Raw genomic sequence first — 24,130 nt, forward strand, 5'->3', positions numbered from 1 at the left:
TATAAATTGAAACAAAACTAAATAAGTTCTCGCTATAGTAAAGTGTTGTTTTAGATTTGTTTATTGTTTTTGACCAAGTTTAATTGTCTCTTGATGAATTCAATGAATTTTCAAAAGTACTCATTATTATATAATAATGCTAATTGATTTTCTGTAAGAATTTATTATAATGTATTGATAAAACTTATATATAATGGCAAACTAAAATCCAATTGTCACATTTATTAAAAAATTAATTGTGAAATGATCATGTGGTGAATTAAGGGTTAAAAAAAGAAAGGGAAACACAATCTAATTTTTTAATTACTAGTGTGTTGATATAGTAACTAATTTTAGTGACTAAAATCGATCATTAAAGTAGCGTTTGTTTTTGTAGACAGGACAAAATATGACACTGAGACAGAGACAATAGAACGGAGACACTAAAATTTATGTTTTGTGTATTGTGTTTGGATACAATGTACAAGACACTAATGTAATGTTCAGTATTATGTTTGGATAGACATGGACAAAACTAAAATATTATTCAAAATGACCAAAATAGACATATCTTTCTGTCTCTCTCTCCTTGCCCTAACCCCTCCCTAAACACCAACTCGGACTCTCTTCTTCGTCAATTTCTAAAATCTAAAAATCTGAAATCCCTAATTTGACTATTAGTACTATTTGTTAAGGATATAGTCAAGTGAGGAATTCAATGGCAAACACCCCTTTTCCCCAATACTGTTGTTCTTAGGTGATGGCCATACTTGCAGATTTCATGCTGGTTTATCTTCCTGCACCTACTATGTCTCTTAGACCGCCGCTTGGAATCAATGCAGGCCCTATTGTTAAGTTCTTCCACAACTGTCCGGATAATGCATTCCAGGTCTCTATATAATCTTGTAGATTATTAATTGATGTTGATTACTTTTGCAATTATTATTGTTATTTTGATTTCCCTACTAAGTGTTTGTATTGTGCTTAATTTCTTTCCCAGGTTGCTCTCTCTGGGACATTATATTCTTTGTTACAGAGATTTGGTGCAATAGCGGTGTGTAAAATTTCATAACTTTTGTCTTATTACACTTTATAATTCTAATTCAATTTCTTCCTTCTTGTTGCCTTCTCTTAGTATATATGTTTTTAGTATATGCAACTAATTGTTATACAAACGGTTACACTCTACAGCGTATTGGGGCTAAGCTTTTTGCTATTGGAACTGCATCATCACTGGTTAGTTCTCATTATCCTCTGCGATTTTTCTCATTCTCTTACATTTTATGCTTTCTTTTAATAAGTTTTGAATCTATTTTTTCCTTTACTTTAATATATGTTTCTCCTAATTGTGGTTAATGATCCTTTTGACACCTGATAATTATGGTTGTTATTTAATTAACTTTTTTTCATATTTTTGTTTTAGCGGTACGGTTTAGTTAGCTCTATGCTTCTGTATCTATGGTTAAGTTTGTCTATGATGCAGTTCTAATCTAAATTTTGGTTGTTTACTTGTGCTTCTTTCGCTGTTGAACTTGTTTTTAACTCCATGAATTATAAATCAAATATAATGAAGAAACGCTGTCATAAATGTTCTTCAAATATGAATATGAAAATCACTAATCAATTTTCTTTAAAGGATCTGTGATAATGTGATATATATATCCATAACGTTGCGCTCAAACATTTAATCCAACCAAATGTTCTTCCTCACCATTTTAAAGGAAAATGGTATCAATTGAGTCTAAACATTGACACATACTCTATTTTGTATATATATAGGTTAGGACAGTTGTGACAAATACCTTGATTAATGCAAAGAAGGCAGTTGATATGTCTTCCTCTGAAGAAATCGAAAATGTTCCAATATTATCTACCAATGCTACCTATGGTGTCTATATGGCAGTTTCTAGCAACCTCAGGTAAATTATGTAATTAGCAATACCTTCCCTCCTCTTCTCCTCCTGTGTGTCCCTTTCTGACCCTTCTGATGTCACTGTTATATTTTTCTTATGCAGGGAACTTTTGCTTCTAATTCATGAACACCTGCAGGCATCTAGATTGTCACAAGCTGCTTCTACGTTGCTTAAAGAGGCTCAATTGACTCCCTTACCATCATTGTGAGGATCCTTTATTATTTTTAGTTCATTATATCCCTAGGTTTGTTGATCAGAAATTTGTTCAATTGAGTGAATCATGGTAGATATTAGTATTATCATAATCTTTTTAAAGTGTGCCTGCGATCTGCTGGTAGAATCAATTATACTAAAATTGATTTAGTTTAGAATTGATTTTGGCTTACTTCCATCCTTGTGTCAAGAACCAAGCAACAAATAGTTATGGTTCTTCAGGCCACACCCCTTTTCAAAGTGTGGCTGTTTCATCATATTGGTGCTTTTAGAAAAATAACATTCCACCAAATTGAATTGCAAACAGTGAATTGAAACCGATAACATTTTTTTCATGATAGGACAATTAGCATCATTGCAACTATTTGTTCTCAGATTGACTCATACAACATATATTGCATTACAAAAGGTGCAACATTGGTTCCAGCTGCTTGGAAAGCTAGCTACTTTAAAAATTCCCAAAATACATCTTCACATGTGTCGCCAAAATGGAAGAATGATTAATGAAACCTGATACTGCTGGCATCATGTGCTTCCTAGTGCGTCGCTCCCTGATGCCGACTTGCAATTCAAATGCCTAATAACAACATCTTCGACCCTGTCTAAGTTGTCAAACAGCATGTAAAATATCATGTTGAATTTTTTGTATTCACATTATGGAAGGAAAATGTCATGAAGATTGATAACTTGCAAATGAACAGAAGGAAAAGCATCTTATGCATTCTAGCCATTTGAAAGTGAAGTGAAATAAAACATCCCAATGGCTAGATAAGTCCAACTAAATAATAGTCATAGTTTTGTCACGCATCATTCTCACTTGACAATTTTTGAAATTATTGATTAGTAGACTATACATCATTCTAAAGTAATATCTTTAGGTCAATCATTACCATGTCTAACATCATAGAAGAGAAATGCAGATAAATAAAGAAAACAAATTAAATTGGCAGATACCAAAACACTAGATAAGAGATATATTAGAAAGATTACCATGGTTGGTTGTAGAAATCCGATCGATGCTCTTTTTCAGTGTTGCGACTGGGTTCTCCAGCTGCAAGTTTCAGATCCCTGCTTTGAGACTCGATCATGGCATTAATAAAATCCACATGAGATTGACTGAAACTAAGAAAGAATGCTCGTCTCCTACAGTGCTCGTAGATTTTTCTAATGATTCCACATATCGATTCATCACATAGCTCAATCTCTTTGTTCTTCTCCACATTGGCCAATAGTACAGACAACTTCCTCTGAATAGGAAATGGAACATCAACAGTTACATCATAACAAGCAGTTCCAGTTGGACAATTTCCTAAGAGCTTGATCTTATGCTCCCAAAGTACAGGCTGTGGAGGAAACAAATGGTGTGATATTTTCTGTGAAACCATAGTAAATTTCATCTTATCTTTACCAAATACTTTCTGTAGAGGCTGATCGCAGTGAAAGAAAGAAGGGTCACTTGGGTTTTGCAATTTCCTGGCCTTTACATAATGCCATATTACACCAATAATTTTGGGACGAGTATCAACCTCAATACCAAGAACCTCAGTCAATGCTGGTGAAAGCTTAAATTTCTCTTACTAATAATGCACTTTCAAATTCACAAGCAAGATATCTTTCCACTAAATAACTAACTAACTAACTGACATGCATGCATACGTGCTAAATTTATGAGAATGGGATTAATATTATATCACAGCTTCATGGCAGAAGCAGCCTGTCTTATTCTTGAACTAGCAGCAAAAAATTCAGTGATGTCTTTATTAGTGAAGAGAATGAAAATGGTAGTTAGCTAAACAAAAGAAACTTCATCATATTGAAAAAAAAAATCTGAATTCTGCATTTAAACATACAAAAGAAACTTTCGTACAATTGAATTGAAATTGAAAACTAATTATAACTTATCTGCAGTAATGTTAAACAAAATTCTGCACTAGTTTTAACTAAAATTCTACATTAACATTAACAAAAGAAACAATTCTACACATATTGAAAATTAATTCTGCACAAAATACCAAATTGTTATAAGTCTAAGATACCAAATTCTGCCGACAATACTCATTATGTATTAACATGTGTCAAATTGATAGTCTAAAAAACCAAATGTACTATAAATCCAACCTCCAACTATGTTTCTTGAAAAGAGATAAACTCTAAGTATGCAATATAGCTCTAACAAATGCAATTTTTTTACTATTTCCCAGTGACCAAAAGGTTTTTCCAGTTGAGGATTTATGGAGAACTTGAGTGCAACAGAAATGATTTCATCATCGGTGAACCCAAGCTCCCTAAGCATATCTGATACATGCGAAATTGTTACTCAGATTGAGATTGTAAAATTTGTTGTTCGTTCTCTCCCTGGCATGGCGCCAATAACTGGTGCACAATACCATGGTCCAAACATAACTTCACAACTTCGCACAACTAACCAGCAAGTGCACTGGGTCGTCCAAGTAATAAAACCTTACGTGAGTAAGGGTTGATCCCATGGAGATTGTTGGTATGAAGCAAGCTATGGTCACCTTGTAAATCTCAGTCAGGCGGATATCAAATAGTTATGGAGTTTTTGAAAATAAATAAATAAATAGAAAATAAAGATAGAAATACTTATGTAATTCGTTGGTGAGAATTTCAGATAAGTGTATGGAGATGCGTTCGTTCCTCTGAACTTCTGCTTTCCTACTGTCTTCATCCAATCAGTCCTACTCCTTTCCATGGCAAGCTTTATGTAAGGGCATCACCGTTGTCAATGGCTACATCCCATCCTCTTGTGAAAAAGGTTCAAATGCTCTGTCATGGCACGGCTAATCATCTGAGGTTCTCGATCATACTGGAATAGGATTCACCCTCCTTTTGCGTCTGTCACTATGCCCAGCACTCGCGAGTTTGAAGATCGTCACAGCCATCCCTTTCCAGATCCTACTCGGAATACCACAGACAAGGTTTAGACTTTCCGGATCTTAGGAATGGCCATCCATGGTTTCTAACTTATACCACGAAGATTCTAATATCTCGGACTCGGTCCTCTGTATTAGATATCTAAGAGATACTCATTCTAGCTTGTTTGCATGTAGAACGGAAGTGTTTGTCAGGCACGCGTTCATAAGTGAGAATGATGATGAGCGTCACATAATCATCACATTTATCATGTTCTTAGGTGCGAATGGATATCTTAGAAGCGGAATGTAAGACCCGGTTAATTAATGGTTAATTAACCCATAAATGAGAATTTATTCTAGAAAGCCAAAAATGTTATTTTTATGGCTAAATGTGATAGAGGAAATTGAGACGAGAATTTCGGTACCAATTTTATAGAAATCGGACCAAGATTGGACCGAACGGGCCAAACCGGACCAACCGGACCCAAAGTGGGCCCTTGGCCCAACATAACTAAACCAAAACCCTAGTTTTCAGCACTCTCTCTCCTCACACAACACCAAAACACGCTGAAAATTGAGATGGAAGGGGGAAGAACACTCTCTCAACTTCCTTCTCTCACTTGATCTTCAAACCACCATAACTTTTGATCTAGAGCTCCGATTGCCGCTCCGTTTGCGGCCACGCGTTCACCGCGGAGAGCTCTACAAAACCCATACAATTAATCTTGAGGTAAGCCACGTTTTACTGTTCGAAATTCCAGCCCTTGATTTCGAGTTTCATGAGTAAAAATGTTGAGATTTTGGGTTCTTTGATGTTATAGGACCCAACTCTCTTGAAGGAGAAGGTTAATCTTGTCTCTTTAGAGCTTGGGTGTGGTAAGATTCTCAACCCTAGTGTAATTTGTTGTTCTATGAGGTTTGGGCATTGAGATGTTGTGTATGGGTATGATGATTGTGGCTTAGGTTGTGTATATGTGAATATTGGAGCTTGATTGGTGATTTTGGAAAGCTTGGAAGAGGGTTTTGTGTGATAAAATCTGTTCTTGGAGGTGTTGATACCTTGAGAGCTTGAGGACAAGTGGTTTGGAAGTGCTCCGGTTGAGCTTGGGAAATTGGCTAAGGTATGGTTTCGGTTTCCCGTATCTAATATGTAATGTGGTAGGAAATACTTAGGCTAGAGGCCCTAAGATAGGCATTGAATTGATGATGTTGTGGAATGGTTGAGATATATGATGTGATCATATGTGTGATTATGAATATTGATGCCTTGATTGTGTGATATGTGAGAAAATGCATGTTGTGATATATACTTGATGAATGATTGAGGTTGAATTGATGGGTGGTGCCATATTGTTAGTGAGTATGATAATTATGTATAATGATGGTTGATTGAAAATTGATATTGTTAGAAATTGGGATGAGAAGGATGTATGACATAATATTGTGTTTATCCTTTGGCCTTTTGATTGAGAAGTGTTAAAATGGTTGGAGGTAGTTTTGAGAATTTTGGTAAAATGTCAATGCGTGAGTTGAGGATGGCTTGTTGTTGAATTTGGTACACTTTGATTGATTTCAAAGAAAAGGGATGAAATTGGCATGTTTTAATTGATTTTGAAAAGAGTTGAAAGTGGCTTGTTTTGAAAATGGCACTTTGTGGTTTGGAATGAAAATATGGTTTTTGGGCATACTTTGACGGGACATAACTTGGACTACGGATCTTTGATTTGTGCCAATTCTGTTTAGAAATGAAATTGGATCCGGGATGTCCATGCCGTTCGAAGAACGGGTGAAAAATGATTTAAAATGAGAGAGTTATGACCGTCGGAAGATTGGGGGTTGAATCTATGAATTCTGCAGCTTTTAACTTAGAAAATTTTTAGCAGAATGACCCCTCGCGCGTAGGCGCACTTGGCGCGTATGCGCCGTTCTTCGAGAAAGCATCATCCACGCGTGCGCGTGGAGTGCGCGTACGCGTGGCCCTGTTTTCATCCCAAAGTTGATTTTTGAGTTTTAAAAGCCAAACTTCATACTTCTAAGCCTCCAATCTCACCACTTATGTCTTAAATCATTATGATATGCCTAGCATGAGGAAAAGGGCTAGTGAATGTGGTAACTTGCGAGTGAAGCAAGGGAAAAATGAATGATCCATGAGGATCAAAGATGATTATGTGAGATGTGGAGGATAGCGGTGGAAGTGCTTGTTATGCCATGGGCCGAATGGCCGTAATTGTTAATGAATTGGCTGGTTATGGATTTAACCGTGAGCCGGATGGCTGGATTATGCTGTGTGGCGGCGGAGCCATGTTTATGGCTAAGTATAAATGCATATATGCTGTTGAATGAATTGTGAATGTTGGCACTTCCACCATTGGAGATGAGGGTTTCCCTGGGTAGTAGCAATGGCTAGCCACCATGTGCTCCAGGTTGAGACTCGAAGCTCTGTTAACCCAATGTCGTAAGTGTGGCCGGGCACTGTGAAAGACCCGGATGAGCTCGCCCCCATAAATATTCACCAGTGATGGTGATGGATAAATATTCACCAGTGATGGTGATGGATAAATATTCACCAGTGAGGGTGATGGATATGGATCATGATTATGATCAAGTTTATGATGAGTATAACTCGAGTTGGGGATGCACGACAGAGGGACAGTCCAATGGCTAGCTACCAGGACTTGTCGGGTTGGCTCTATAACCGACAGATGATATCATCAGCCACTAGGGACAGGCATGCATCATAAGCATACTACATGAATTGTTTGAGATTGCCTATTTGACTGCATATTACTTGCTAATTGCCTAAATGCCTTATCTGTTCCTATTTGTAAATCTCTTGTCTGATACAACTGTGTTTGCTATATTATACTCCTGCTGGTGGTTGGGAGGTCTGAAGGAATTGGAAAGGGAAGTATTAGTTAGACTGAAGAATCTTTAGTCAGTTGCCACTTACGGTTTAGCTTGTTTATAAGCTTTGATATTATCTGAAGGAAGTTCTAGGATTGCCTTCGGCTTTCCTCTATTATTATGTATTATATATGTGGAAGCTGTTACCGTGCTGGGGACCTCTGGTTCTCACCCATGCGGATTTTGTGGTTTTCAGATGCAGGACGCGAGGCTTCTCGTTGAGGCATGCTGGAGACTTCTGGATTAGCGAAGATCCTTTGTTCTCGGGACTCTGTTTTGGGTTAGAGCGCTAATCTTAAAGGTTTTGGCCCAAAATTGTCCAATGGGCAAAGATAAGTGAACCGGGCCTAAGTGGGCCTAAGACCCAACATATATAAACATTAGTTATGAGCATTTCAGCTCATTTTGCCCTAAAGAAGGGGTGTTGGGCGCTGAAATTGGGAAGAGAGAAGAGAAGAGAGAAAACCTAACTCTCTTTGATCTTCAAACCACCATAACTTGAGCTACGGAGCTCCGATTGACGAGCCGTTTACGGCCACGCGTCGCTCTTCTCATCCTCTACAATTTTATCTAAGTTTTGTGGTGAGTATTCCATTCATCTCTGCCCAGTTTTCGAAATTTCCCACTGTTACATGTTTTTGGGTAATTAGTGTTGAAATCTTGTGATTTTGGGTGTTTAGGGATACTCCAAAATGGATTCTAAGTGGATTCTATCCCTACTTCATATGGGCTGAGGTAAGAAGTGCTCAAACCCTTGTGACTTGTCATTTTTATGAGCCCTAGGTTGATGTATGTATGTGATATTGGTTATGTTAGTGTATTTGGTGATGTTGGTGCACAATTGGGAGATTGGTATTGCTTGAGGAGCTTTGGTGAGGCTTGGAGCTAAGGTTGGTGAAGACTTCCAAAGAAGAGGCTCAATTAGTTTGGCTACAAGAGGTACGGTTTAAGTTTCATTTAAGTACCATGTGTTGTGATGAGAATTCCTAGGCTAGATGCCCCTAGGATTAAGTTTGGATTGTGCAAATGGTTGGTGCTAATATGCATAGTTGGTATGTAATGTGAATTAATGATTTGGGTTGAGAATTGTGTGGCCTTGTATGCTTGATGTATTGAGAATTTGATGTACTGGGTAATGAGTATTGATTTGTGGTTTATGCATTTAAATTATGATATTGGGCCGGAGGCCGTGGATTTTGGGCCGGAGGCCGAAAAAAGGTGAGAAAGGTAAGTTGATGTGTGCATTGTATGATGACACAAGTGATTGGATGAATTTCAGATAATGAATCTATGAATGATTGGGTTGGTTATTGAATAATAAGGTTTGAGGAGTTGAGGTGTGGGATTTGGTAAATTTGGGTGCAATTATTTAGATGAGGTATGTTTGGTTTTGGTTGAGATATATTATATGGTCATATATGTGATTATGATTATTGATGCCTTGATGGTATGATGATGCATTAGAGATATGTTTGTCGTGATATATGCTTGAGGAATGATTAAGGTTGATTTGTGGGTGAAGCCACGTGATAGTGAGTACGATATTGATTATGTATAATGATGGTTGATTGGAAATAGTGTTGTTGAAATTTGGCATGAGAAAGAGTATATGATATGTAAATGTGTTTGAGTTTGAGAAAGTGTCAACGTGCGAGTTGAGGAGGCTTGATGTTGATTTTGGTATATTTTGATTGATTTCAAAGAAAAGGCTGAAATTGGCATGTTTTGATTGATTTTGAAAGAGTTGAAAATGGCTTGTTTTGAAAATGGAACTTTGTGGTTTTGTATGGAAACATGGTTTTGGGGCATACTTTGACGGGACATAACCTGGACTACGGATCTCTGTTTTCTGCCAAATCTGTTTAGAAATGAAATTGGATCCGGGATGTCCATGCCGTTCGAAGGACGAGTGAAAAACGATTTAAAATGAGAGAGTTATGTCCGTCGGAAGATTGGGGGTTGAATCTGTAAATTCTGCAGCTTTTAACTTAGAAAATTTTTAGCAGAACGACCCTACGCGAGTAGTCGCACCTGGCGCGTGCGCGCCGTTCTTCCAGAAAGCATCATCCACGCGTGCGCGTGGTATGCGCGGGTGCGTCGATGCGCTGTACCAAATGCCCAGCTATTTTCCAGAGAGTTGTGCCAGGGTCGTGCCAGTTTTGTGCCTGGGCGCAAGAGCACCCACGCGTACGCGTGGCTGACGCTTGCGCGCCATTTGGATATTTTTCAACCCGCGCGTTCGCGCGTATGACGCTTGCGCGTTGATGAGTTTTTGGCCATCCACGCGTGTGCGTGGAGTGCGCGTATGCGTGGCCCTGTTTTCATGCCAAAGTTGATTTTTGAGTTTTTAAAGCCAAACCTCATACTTTTAAGCCTCCGATCTCACCCCTTATGTATCAAATCATTATGGTATGCCTAGCAATGAGGAAGGAGCTAGGGGATGTGGTAACTTGCGAGTGAAGCAAGGGAAAAGGTTATGATCAATGATGATCAGATATGATTATATGAGATATGGAGGATGGCGGTGGAAGTACCGTGTATGCCATGAGCCGAAGGGCTATATTTATTGATAAATGATTGGTTCTTGATTGGACCATGAGCCGGATGGCTGAGTTCTTGCCGGATACGGCGGAGCCATGTTGATAAATTGGCTAGTTCTGGATTGAACTGTGAGCCGGGTGGCTGAGTTCTTGCCGAGTTACGGCAAAGCCATTATGGATTATGGCTGAGTATAAAGGCATATATGATAAATTAACGAATATGATAAATGAATAATGATGAAAAATGTTGAATGTAAGCATGCTTGTGTTTTCTCTCTGGTTGTAAGGGTGACAGGGCACCGATACCCTCTAATGGCGACAGGGCGCAAATACCCTCTAATGGCGACAGGGCGCAGATACCCTCTAATGGCGACAGGGCGCAGATACCCTCTAATGGTGACAGGGCACATATTCCCTCTAATGATATTAATACGCAACAGAGAGACTGTGCCCAGGTTAGCTACCGGACATGTCGGGTTGGCTTGATAACCGACAGATGATATCATCAGCCATAGGGCAGGCATTCATCATTTGCATATGTTTGAATTGTTTGGGTTTGCCTATTTGTTTTGGATTTCTACATTATATATGCTAAGTTACCTGATTATGTGCTACTTGTTCTACTTGTACCCTAATTGTGTATTACTTGCCTGTATTGCTTGTGTTTGTACAACTGAGAGGCCCCTCATGTTGGTGTCGGTGGAGGTTGAGGGCTGTTCTTGATGAGATGAATTGATGATGCGATTGCATGATGATGGTGATCATTAGTTGAGATGATTTGAGCTCCCTGGGTAGACGCAGTGATGTGGTTTCACTAGTTCCAAGGAGGGCATGATATATTGATATAGAATTGCTGAGACAGCACGACTGATGATGGGTTTGTTTATGATTCTGAAATCTGATTCGTGGGAGAGTCAGCGAGTTTGGAGTCATATGAGATGTGATCTAGATTTAGTATTCCCTTACGACAGATGCCTATTTATAGATTAGTGAGAATCTAGGCTGGATACTTGGTGAAAAGGAGTTTAGGATGCTTGGTGAGTTTTTATTGCAGTGCATTGTATTTATTTGGCACTTTTACCGTACTGGGAACCCATGGGCCCGGGGTTCTCATTCCGTATATATCTCTTGTTTTTCAGATACAGGTCCAGGTGCTCAGAAGTGAGTTGTGGGTCGTCTGAGAGACGGCGAAGATCTTTATTTCCTCTACTTTGTGTTTGATTAGAATCTCTCCACCTATGTTTTGAAAAGATTATATTATGTATTGAACTCTTTTAGAACTTGCCTATAGAGGCTCTTATGTTTCCTTTGGGAGAGATTAGGATATACTATTGTCATCTACTTTCATACTGTACCCTAGCCGGCCTAAACTTCGCGGGTCGCGACTAGTGGCTATTTACTTATGTTATATATATTATGGTATCAGAGCAGTTCGTCCTCGTGAGCCTGAGGGATGGAACTGCCTATGCTTCAATGCATACTCTGAGTCTGTGCCTGTGCTAGTTAGGGTATCTAACCGATACATCTAGCATGAAGTCCATGAGTGTACCTTTGGTACTTTGAAGCACTATACTTCCGATATTGAGACTGATCAACTTGATATCGATTGTTTGGTGTGTATAGGAACCAGATGACACCTCGTGGACCCGGTCGGGGACGTGAAAGAGGTCGTACTAATACGCAGGAACCGGAAATCAACCCGAATAACCCGGTAAACCTTATGGCGGCGTTGGAGAATATGGCTGCTGCTATGCAGGCCACTGCGGAGGCTCTTGGGCAACAGATAAACAATAATGGCAATGGCGGAAGGGAAGCTCAGGGCCCGATGACACTGGCAACCTTCTTAAAGGTTAATCCACCTAAGTTCAAGGGAACCACCAATCCGACTGAAGCTGATACTTGGTTTCAGGCCATGGAGCGATCACTGCAAGCGCAGTTGGTGCCTGAAGAGCAGTGTGTTGAATTTGCTACCTATCTGCTCACGGGGGAAGCATCGCATTGGTGGCAAGGGGCTCGACGTCTCCTGCAACAGGAGAATGATCCTATCACTTGGGATGCCTTCCAGGTGGAATTCTATAAGAAGTACTTTCCGAATTCTGCCATGACAACCAAGGAATTGGAGTTACTGCAGCTGAAGCAAGGTGCTATGTCCGTATCTGAGTATACAGACAAATTCGAGGAGCTATTCAGGTTTTCCCGCATGTGTCAAGGAGCTCTGGGAGACTTCGAGGAATGGAAATGTATTAAGTATAAAGGAGGGCTTCGGAGCGACATCTTAAGTTCAGTGGGACCAATGGAGATCCGAACTTTTTCAGAGTTGGTGAATAAGAGCAGAATTGCTGAAGAGTGTGTGAAAAGGAGGGTTGCAGAGAAGGGAAATCATAGAGAGCACAACCAAGGATTCGCACCAAGGGGTCGAGAGTTTAAGGAGAGAGGATACGTACAACACTTTCCCCAAGGACAGAATAACTTTGCGACGAGTGAGGAGTCCCAAAGGAATGGTAAGGGAAAACGGGCAGCGGCTGCTTCTGATGTTTCGAGCTGTCAGAGATGTGGGAGTCATCACCCAAATAGGCCGTGCCGATTGGGGTTAGGTGTATATTACAAGTGCGGGTTACCAGGGCATGTATCAAGAAATTGCCAACAAGGAGAGAGTCAGGATGCGGGCCGATTACGACAGTAAGATTGAGGTAATTGCAATAATCAGGCTTAAAGGATAGTGCATGATTTTATAATACCGCCTGTACAGTAAAACTGGGAATGTTGAGTTTAATATTAAATTGAGGTGCAAACCGGATGGTCCGAGTAAGGATTTGCCTTGATACAAATGGATAAATGCCTGTGATGTAAATGATTTTTTTGTTGAGAATGATGTGTTGTGTTTGTTATGTAGCTGGTTGATTTCTGGATTTTTGGTAAAACGAATTGAACCCGTGACTTTTAGTTCCTTTGATTTAAATAGATAAGGAATGGTCCTAAATGAGGGATTTGGAAACGTTGATTTGAAATGCTAGTCATGCTAAGTTGTGGTTGAGTACTTGAGGAAGTAAGTAATAGAGCTCGTACTAGGCGAGAGATAAGAATAAAGCAGCAGAAACTTGCGGAAGCAGTAACACAGGATAGCTACAACTAGGAGCTATAAAACTTTACTATAATATCTTAAGTTTGAATACTAGAAGGGTTAAGTGGGTTATTAAAAGTAATGATCCCCAAATAGTTGGAATTGATTGCGGCTGCGAGCTTTGATGGTTCTAAAGCGGATGAGGAAATTATCATTGATGCATAATTGGATTTAGATGATGAGAGAGTGCAAGTTGTCGTGTTTGAGAGATGAGTACCATGATGTTTGGTCATAGTGACCTTGGAATTAGATTGAGATTTATAATGATTGGTTTTGAAAGACGAATGTGAAAGCCACTAAATTGAAATACAGATGCGGTACTGAGATTGGTTTGAGGGAGCCCATGACGGGTGGTAAACTCCAATTTTTGGGGAGGTACTATTGAAAATTTTTCTCCAAAAATTTGAAAGAGTGTTGGTTATGGTTTTAAGGATAATTTTTTATATGAGTAACTTTAACGAAAGAGATGTGTCTCGAATGCTTTTATAGATTATTAAAGGAAGGCGGATTCTTATGATTTTGTTAAATTGTTATTTCAAACTCATTTGCTTTCTAGAAATGAAAGGGGTTTTTGATTGATGAGTCAGAGACTTTATAATAGCAAGTCATGTAGAAATTTGAGGGTTTGAGAATAAGAAAGTAAGTTTGGAGGTTATGCTTGGAGTTGAGCTGTGATTAGTGGTAATTGGCTTGGTAGAGGGAGAGGATAGTGATGAATGGAATTTTCGAGGGCGAAAATTTCTGTTAGGGGGGTAGAATGTAATACCCGGTCTAACCGAAATTAATTAAATAATAAGTTAAATAGGAGCGAATATGGTTGGAAGATTTGGCAATTGGAATTTGATAATTTAAATATGATATTTGGATTCAGTGAATTTTTCCGAGTCGGAAAACATAGTTTTCTGCGTAAAAGCGCGCAGTGGAATTTTGACCGGCAGTACCGGCTGAGATTTGTCTGGTACTACAGCTGAGGAAATTGATTATGAATAAATGAGATTAAGAAATGAGGAATTATAATTAGGGAAGGTAGAAATATTTAAAGTGCGATTTAGAGCGCTAATCTTAAAGGTTTTGGCACAAAATTGGGCCAACGGACAAAAATAAGTGAACCGGGCCTAAGTGGGCCCAAGACCCAACATATATAAACATTAGTTATGAGCATTTCAGCTCATTTTACCCTAAAAAGAAGGGTTGGGGCGCTGATTTGAGAAGAGAGAAGAGAAGAGAGAAAACCTAACTCTCTTTGATCTTCAAACCACCATAACTTGAGCTACGGAACTCCAATTGACGAGCCGTTTGCGGCCACGCGTTGCTCTTCTCATCCTCTACAATTATATCTAAGTTTAGTGGTGAGTATTTTATTCATATCTGCCCAGTTTTCGAAATTCCCCACTGTTACACGTTTTTGGGTAGTTAGTGTTGAAATCTTGTGATTTTGGGTGTTTAGGGATACTCCAACATGGATTCTAAGTGGGTTCTATCCCTACTTCATATGGGCTGAGGTAAGAAGTGTGCAAACCCTTGTGATTTGTCAATTTTATGAGCCCTAGGTTGATGTATGTATGTGATATTGGTTATGTTAGTGTATTTGGTGATGTTGGTGCACAATTGGGAGATTGGTATTGCTTGAGGAGCTTTGGTAAGGCTTGGAGCTAAGGTTGGTGAAGAATTCCAAAGAAGAGGCTCAATTGGTTTGGCTACAAGAGGTACGGTTTAAGTTTCATTTAAGTACCGTGTGTTGTGATGAGAATTCCTAGGCTAGATGCCCCTAGGATTAAGTTTGGATTGTGTAAATTGTTGGTGCTAATATGCATAGTTGGTATGTAATGTGAATTAATGATTGGGTTGAGAATTGTGTGGCCTTGTATGCTTGGTGTATTGAGAATTTGATGTATTGGGTAATGAGTATTGATTTGTGGTTTATGCATTTAAATTGTGAAAATTGGGCCGGAGGCCGTGAATTTTGGGCCGGAGGCCGGAAAGAGGTAAGAAAGGTAAGTGATGTGTGCATTGTATGATGACACAAGTGATTGGATGAATTTCCAGTAATTAATATATGAATGATTGGGTTGATTATTGAATAATAAGGTTTGAGGAGTTGAAGTGTGGAATTTGGTAAATTTGGGTGAAATTATATAGATGAGGTATGTTTGGTTTTAGTTGAGACATATTATGTGGTCATATATGTGATTATGACTATTGATGCCTTGATGGTATGATGATGCATTAGAGATATGTATGTTGTGATATATGCTTGAGGAATGATTAAGGTTGATTTGTGGGTGAAACCACGTGATAGTGAGTATGATATTGATTATGTATAATGATGGTTGATTGGAAATAGTGTTGTTGAAATTTGGCATGAGGAAGAGTGTATGATATGTAAATGTGTTTGAGTTTGAGAAAGTGTCAATGTGTGAGTTGAGGAGGCTTGATGTTGATTTTAGTATATTTTGATTGATTTCAAAGAAAGGGATGAAATTGGTATGTTTTGGTTGATTTTGAAAAGAGTTGAAAATGGCTTGTTTTGAAAATGGCACCTTGTGGTTTTGTATGAAAACATGGTTTTTGGGCATATTTTGACGGGACATAACCTGGACTACGGACCTCCGTTTTCTGCCAAATCTTTTTAGAAATAAAATTGGATCCGGGATGTCCATGCCGTTCGAAGAACGGGTGAAAAATGATTTAAAATGAGGAAGTTATGACCGTCGGAAGATTGGGAGTTGAATCTGTAAATTCTGCAGCTTTTAACTTAGAAAATTTTTAGCAGAACGACCCTACGCGCGTAGGCGCACTTGGCGCGTGCGCACCGTTCTTCCAGAAAGTACCATCCACGCGTGCGCGTGGTGTGCGCGGGCGCGTCGATGCGCTGCACCATATGCCCAGCTATTTTCCTGAGAGTTGTGCCAGAGTTGTGCCAGTTTTGTGCCTGGGCGCAAGAGCACCCACGCGTATGCGTGGTTGACGCTTGCGCGCCGTTTGGATATTTTTCAACCCGCGCGTTCGCGCGTATGACGCTTGCGCGTTTATGAGTTTTTGGCCATCCGCGCATGCGCGTGGAGTGCGCGTACGCGTGGCCCTGTTTTTATGCCAAAGTTGATTTTTGAGTTTTAAAAGCCAAATCTCATACTTCTAAGCCTCCGATCTCACCTCTTATGTATTAAATCATTATGATATGCCTAGCAATGAGAAAGGAGCTAGGGGATGTGGTAACTTGCGAGTGAAGCAAGGGGAAAAGTTATGATCAATGATGATCAAAGATGATTATATGAGATATGGAGGATGACGGTGGAAGTACCGTGTATGCCATGAGCCGGAGGGCTATATTTATTGATAAATGGCCCGTTCTTGATTGGACCATGAGCCGGATGGCTGAGTTATTGCCGGGTTACGGCAAAGCCATTATTGTTTATGGCTGAGTATAAATGCATATATGATTAATGAATGAATATGTTAAATGGATAATAATGAAAAAATATTGAAATGTGATGTGCGACCCCGGCTAGTAGGCAGTGGCGTTGTCCACTTGCTCCGGGTATGAGACGGGAAAGGAGGATTATGATAAACGAGTTTAATCATGGAGTTTTGAATAAATGTGTATTTGTGATACCTGGGTAGTAGCAAGGGTCGTGGTTCGTCCCGCTTGCTCCGGGTTATTGTCTGAGAATTGATAATAATGAAGGGTGATTATGAATAAATGTTTATTTGTGATACTTGGGTAGTAGTAAGGGTTGTGGTTCGTCCCACTTGCTCCAAGTTAATGTCTGAGATTTGGTAACAATGAATGTTGATAATATGAATTGAGATTGAATGAATATATGTTTGAGATACCTGGGCAGTAGCAAGGGTTGTGGTTCGTCCCACTTGCTCCAGGTCAGAGATTGTGACGCCTGGGTAGTAGCGGCAGTAGTGGTGAATCCACTCGCTCCAGGTTGAGCTTTTAAACACCCGCCTGGGTAGTAGCCGCAGTAGTGGTTATTCCACTGGCTCTGGGTTGAGAGGGTAGTAGCAAGGGGGTTGTAGCTCAAACCTACTTGCTCCGCAATGGGTGTTTCTGTCCAATGGTTAGCTACCAGGACATGTCGGGTTGGCTATATAACCGACAGATGATATCATCAGCCATAGGGTAGGCATTCATCATTTGCATATGTTTGAATTGTTTGGGTTTGCCATTTGTCTTGGATTTCTACATCATATATGCCATGTTACCTGACTATATGCTACTTGTTCTACTTGTATCATGTTTGTGTATTACTTGCCTGTATTGCTTGTGTTTGTACAACTGAGAGGCCCCTCATGCTGGTGTCGGTGGGTGTGAGGGCTGTTCTTGATGGGATGAATTGATGATGCGATTGCATGATGATGTATTGATATAGAACTGCTGAGGCAGAACAACTAGTGATGGTTTTGCTTATGATTCTAAGTCTGATTCGTGGAAGAGTCAGCGAGTTGGGAAACATGTGAAACATGAATTGAATTTAGCACTCCCTTATGACAGTTGCCTATTCATGGATTAGCGAGAACCTAGGATGAATAATTGGTGAAGAAGTTTAGGATGCTTAGTGAGTTTTTATTGCAGTACATTGAATTTATTTGGCACTTTTACCGTACTGGGAACCCATGGGCCCGGGGTTCTCATTCCGTATATATCTCTTGTTTTTCAGATACAGGTCCAGGTGCCCAGAAGTGAGTTGTGGGTCGTCTGAGAGACGGCGAAGATCTTTATTTCCTCTACTTTGTGTTTTGATTAGAATCTCTCCACCTTTGTTTTGGAAAGTTTATATTATGTATTGAACTCTTTGAATTTGCCTATAGAGGCTCTCATGTTTCCTTCGGGAGAGATTAGGATATACTGTTGTCAACTAATTTCATAATGTACCCTAGCCGACCTAAACTTCGCGGGTCGCGACTAGTGGCTATTAATGTAACACCCTACCATACAAAGTCTTATGCTTAAGTCATAATTCAGAGATGGCAAGGTATTACGACCTCTAAAACAAAAATTTAGTACATATAGTAGTATGAATAATTGATTATAACTAGGAGCCTTTGTAGAAAAAGGGGGTAAACAAAAACCGTAACTCGAACGGGCAACACTCCGATCGATAACGTAACGAACCGGGATAAGCTAACGCGAGATCATATATATAAAGAGTGTCAAAAACGGGAATATCAAGACTCAAAACCCGGTTGCGAAGATAACCGGTCCGAGCATAGCAATATATACATATGATAACATAAGAAAACCCCAAAGGAAACCCAAAGGGACACAAATACAGAAAACCTATTCTCCAAAAATCCCCTCTAGAAGGAGTCGTCACAGTTTGTATTATTTAATGGAGATAAAAGTATCTAAACAAGATATATAACCCAAAACAGAGTCCCGAGAACAAAGGATCTTCGCTAATCCAGAAGTCTCCAGCATGCCTCAACGAGAAGCCTCGCGTCCTGCATCTGAAAACCACAAAATCCGCATGGGTGAGAACCAGAGGTCCCCAGCACGGTAACAGCTTCCACATATATAATACATAATAATAGAGGAAAGCCGAAGGCAATCCTAGAACTTCCTTCAGATAATATCAAAGCTTATAAACAAGCTAAACCGTAAGTGGCAACTGACTAAAGATTCTTCAGTCTAACTAATACTTCCCTTTCCAATTCCTTCAGACCTCCCAACCACCAGCAGGAGTATAATATAGCAAACACAGTTGTATCAGACAAGAGATTTACAAATAGGAACAGATAAGGCATTTAGGCAATTAGCAAGTAATATGCAGTCAAATAGTCAATCTCAAACAATTCATGTAGTATGCTTATGATGCATGCCTGTCCCTAGTGGCTGATGATATCATCTGTCGGTTATAGAGCCAACCCGACAAGTCCTGGTAGCTAGCCATTGGACTGTCCCTCTGTCGTGCATCCCCAACTCGAGTTATACTCATCATAAACTTGATCATAATCATGATCCATATCCATCACCCTCACTGGTGAATATTTATCCATCACCATCACTGGTGAATATTTATCCATCACCATCACTGGTGAATATTTATGGGGCGAGCTCATCCGGGTCTTTCACAGTGCCCGGCCACACTTACGACATTGGGTTAACAGAGCTTCGAGTCTCAACCTGGAGCACATGGTGGCTAGCCATTGCTACTACCCAGGGAAACCCTCATCTCCAATGGTGGAAGTGCCAACATTCACAATTCATTCAACAGCATATATGCATTTATACTTAGCCATAAACATGGCTCCGCCGCCACACAGCATAATCCAGCCATCCGGCTCACGGTTAAATCCATAACCAGCCAATTCATTAACAATTACGGCCATTCGGCCCATGGCATAACAAGCACTTCCACCGCTATCCTCCACATCTCACATAATCATCTTTGATCCTCATGGATCATTCATTTTTCCCTTGCTTCACTCGCAAGTTACCACATTCACTAGCCCTTTTCCTCATGCTAGGCATATCATAATGATTTAAGACATAAGTGGTGAGATTGGAGGCTTAGAAGTATGAAGTTTGGCTTTTAAAACTCAAAAATCAACTTTGGGATGAAAACAGGGCCACGCGTACGCGCACTCCACGCGCACGCGTGGATGATGCTTTCTCGAAGAACGGCGCATACGCGCCAAGTGCGCCTACGCGCGAGGGGTCATTCTGCTAAAAATTTTCTAAGTTAAAAGCTGCAGAATTCATAGATTCAACCCCCAATCTTCCGACGGTCATAACTCTCTCATTTTAAATCATTTTTCACCCGTTCTTCGAACGGCATGGACATCCCGGATCCAATTTCATTTCTAAACAGAATTGGCACAAATCAAAGATCCGTAGTCCAAGTTATGTCCCGTCAAAGTATGCCCAAAAACCATATTTTCATTCCAAACCACAAAGTGCCATTTTCAAAACAAGCCACTTTCAACTCTTTTCAAAATCAATTAAAACATGCCAATTTCATCCCTTTTCTTTGAAATCAATCAAAGTGTACCAAATTCAACAACAAGCCATCCTCAACTCACGCATTGACATTTTACCAAAATTCTCAAAACTACCTCCAACCATTTTAACACTTCTCAATCAAAAGGCCAAAGGATAAACACAATATTATGTCATACATCCTTCTCATCCCAATTTCTAACAATATCAATTTTCAATCAACCATCATTATACATAATTATCATACTCACCAACAATATGGCACCACCCATCAATTCAACCTCAATCATTCATCAAGTATATATCACAACATGCATTTTCTCACATATCACACAATCAAGGCATCAATATTCATAATCACACATATGATCACATCATATATCTCAACCATTCCACAACATCATCAATTCAATGCCTATCTTAGGGCCTCTAGCCTAAGTATTTCCTACCACATTACATATTAGATACGGGAAACCGAAACCATACCTTAGCCAATTTCCCAAGCTCAACCGGAGCACTTCCAAACCACTTGTCCTCAAGCTCTCAAGGTATCAACACCTCCAAGAACAGATTTTATCACACAAAACCCTCTTCCAAGCTTTCCAAAATCACCAATCAAGCTCCAATATTCACATATACACAACCTAAGCCACAATCATCATACCCATACACAACATCTCAATGCCCAAACCTCATAGAACAACAAATTACACTAGGGTTGAGAATCTTACCACACCCAAGGTCTAAAGAGACAAGATTAACCTTCTCCTTCAAGAGAGTTGGGTCCTATAACATCAAAGAACCCAAAATCTCAACATTTTTACTCATGAAACTCGAAATCAAGGGCTGGAATTTCGAACAGTAAAACGTGGCTTACCTCAAGATTAATTGTATGGGTTTTGTAGAGCTCTCCGCGGTGAACGCGTGGCCGCAAACGGAGCGGCAATCGGAGCTCTAGATCAAAAGTTATGGTGGTTTGAAGATCAAGTGAGAGAAGGAAGTTGAGAGAGTGTTCTTCCCCCTTCCATCTCAATTTTCAGCGTGTTTTGGTGTTGTGTGAGGAGAGAGAGTACTGAAAACTAGGGTTTTGGTTTAGTTATGTTGGGCCAAGGGCCCACTTTGGAGTTTAACTCCAGACTGCAGCGTAGAACTGGCGTTCAACGCCCTTTTGCGTCATCTAAACTCGGCCAAAGTATAAACTATTATATATTGCTGGAAAGCCCTAGATGTCTAATTTTTAACGCAATTGGAAGCGCGCCAGTTTGAGTTCTGTAGCTCCAGAAAATCTACTTTGAGTGCAGGGAGGTCAGAATCCAACAGCATCAGCAGTCCTTCTTCAACCTCTGAATCTGATTTTTGCTCAAGTCCCTCAATTTCAGCCAGAAAATACCTGAAATCACAGAAAAATACAAAAACTCATAGTAAAGTCCAGAAATGTGAATTTAACATAAAAACTAATAAAAACATCCCTAAAAGTAACTAGATCCTACTAAAAACATACTAAAAACAATGCCAAAAAGCGTATAAATTATCCGCTCATCACAACACCAAACTTAAATTGTTGTTCGTCCCCAAGCAACTGAAAATCAAATAGGATAAAAAGAAGAGAACATACTATAAATTCCAAAATATCAATGAAACATAGCTCCAATCAGATGAGCGGGACTTGTAGCTTTTTACCTCTTGAATAGTTTTGGCATCTCACTTTATCCATTGAAGTTCAGAATGATTAGCATCTATAGGAACTCAGAGTTCAGATAGTGTTATTGATTCTCCTAGTTCAGTATGATGATTCTTGAACACAGCTACTTTATGAGTCTTGGCCGTGGCCCTAAGCACTTTATTTTCCAGTATTACCACCGGATACATAAATGCCACAGACACATAACTGGGTGAACCTTTTCAGATTGTGACTCAGCTTTGCTAAAGTCCCCAATTAGAGGTGTCCAGGGTTCTTAAGCACACTCTTCTTTTGCTTTGGACCTCGACTTTAACCGCTCAGTCTCAAGTTTTCACTTGACACCTACACGCCACAAGCACATGGTTAGGGACAGCTTGGTTTAGCCGCTTAGGCCAGGATTTTATTCCTTTAGGCCTTCCTATCCACTGATGCTCAAAGCCTTGGATCCTTTTTATTACCCTTGCCTTTTGGTTTTAAGGGCTATTGGCTTTTTGCTTTTGCCTTTTGGTTTTAAGAGCTTTGGCTTTTTTTGCTTGCTTTTTCTTTTTTTTTTTTTATATTTTTTTCGCCATTTTTTTTCTGCAAGCTTTGTTCTTTGCTGCTTTTTCTTGCTTCAAGAATCATTTTTATGATTTTTCAGATTATCAAATAACATGTCTCCTTGTCATCATTCTTTCAAGAGCCAACATATTTAACATTCTTAAACAACAACTTCAAAAGACATATGCACTATTCAAGCATTCATTCAGAAAACAAAAAGTATTGTCACCACATCAATATAATTAAACTAAGTTCAAGGATAAATTCGAAACTCATGTACTTCTTGTTCTTTTTGAATTAAAATATTTTTTATTTAAGAGAGGTGATGGATTCATAGGACATTCATAACTTTAAGACATAGTTACTAAATACTAATGATCATGTAATAAGACACAAACATAGATAAGCATTTAACATAAAGAAAATGAAAAACAGAAAATATAAGAACAAGGAATGAGTCCACCTTAGTGATGGTGTCGTTTCCTTCTTGAGGAAACAATGATGTCCTTGAGCTCTTCTATGTCTCTTCCTTGTCTTTGTTGCTCCTCCCTCATTGCTCTTTGATCTTCTTCTAATTTCATGAAGGATGATGGAGTGCTCTTGAAGTTCCACCCTTAATTGTCCCATGTTGGAACTTAATTCTCCTAGGGAGGTGTTGATTTGCTCCCAAAAATTCTGTGGAGGAAAGTGCATCCCTTGAGGTATCTCAGGGATTTCTTGATGATGAGCTTCCTCACGTGTTTCTTGAGCTCCATGAGTGGGCTCTCTTGTTTGCTCCATCCTTTTCTTAGTGATGGGCTTCTCTTCCTCAATGGGAATGTCTCCTTCTATGTCAATCCTAGCCGAATTGCATAGATGGCAAATGAGGTGAGGAAAAGCTAACCTTGCCATAGTGGAGGACTTGTCAGCCACCTTGTAGAGTTCTTGAGGTATAATCTCATGAACCTCCACCTCTTCTCCAATCATGATGCTATGGATCATGATGGCCCAGTCTATAGTAACTTCAGACCGGTTGCTAGTGGGAATGATTGAGCGTTGAATGAACTCCAACGATCCTCTAGCTACAGGCTTAAGGTCCAGTCTTCTCAGTTGAACCGGTTTGCCTTTTGAGTCAATCTTCCATTGAGCTCCTTCCACACATATGTCCATGAGGACTTGGTCCAACCTTTGATCAAAGTTGACTCTCCTTGTGTAGGGGCGTGCATTCTCTTCCATCATTGGCAAGTTGAACGCCAACCTTACATTTTCCAGACTGAAATCTAAGTAATTCCCCCGAACCATAGTGAGATAATTCTTTGGGTTCGGGTTCTTACTTTGATCATGGTTCCTTGTGATCCATGCATTGGCATAGAACTCTTGAACCATTAGGATGCCGACTTGTTGCATGGGGTTTGTTAGAACTTCCCAACCTCTT

General features: G+C 39.7%; 2 protein-coding genes across 2 annotated transcripts in view; one reads left to right on the top strand and one right to left on the bottom strand.

Annotated features, from left to right (window-relative positions):
• Positions 1–615: 615 nt before the first annotated feature.
• LOC112729185 (protein RETICULATA-RELATED 4, chloroplastic) lies at positions 616–3,931 on the top strand. Its single transcript, XM_072210443.1, has 5 exons — positions 616–868; positions 980–1,033; positions 1,171–1,215; positions 1,759–1,898; positions 1,995–3,931. Exons 1-5 carry the CDS (start codon positions 740–742, stop codon positions 2,098–2,100), a joined length of 474 nt encoding a protein of 157 aa, XP_072066544.1. The 5' UTR covers positions 616–739; the 3' UTR covers positions 2,101–3,931.
• The window catches only part of LOC112729819 (SWI/SNF complex component SNF12 homolog), a 44,704-nt gene continuing 23,665 nt past the window's right edge, over positions 3,092–24,130 (bottom strand). The window contains 2 exon segments of the mRNA XM_025779966.1: positions 3,092–3,724; positions 4,297–4,400. Of these exon segments, the coding sequence (XP_025635751.1) occupies positions 3,092–3,724; positions 4,297–4,400 (737 nt within the window).

Source organism: Arachis hypogaea, chromosome 12, assembly GCF_003086295.3.
Source record: "Arachis hypogaea cultivar Tifrunner chromosome 12, arahy.Tifrunner.gnm2.J5K5, whole genome shotgun sequence".
NCBI lineage: Eukaryota > Viridiplantae > Streptophyta > Magnoliopsida > Fabales > Fabaceae > Arachis > Arachis hypogaea.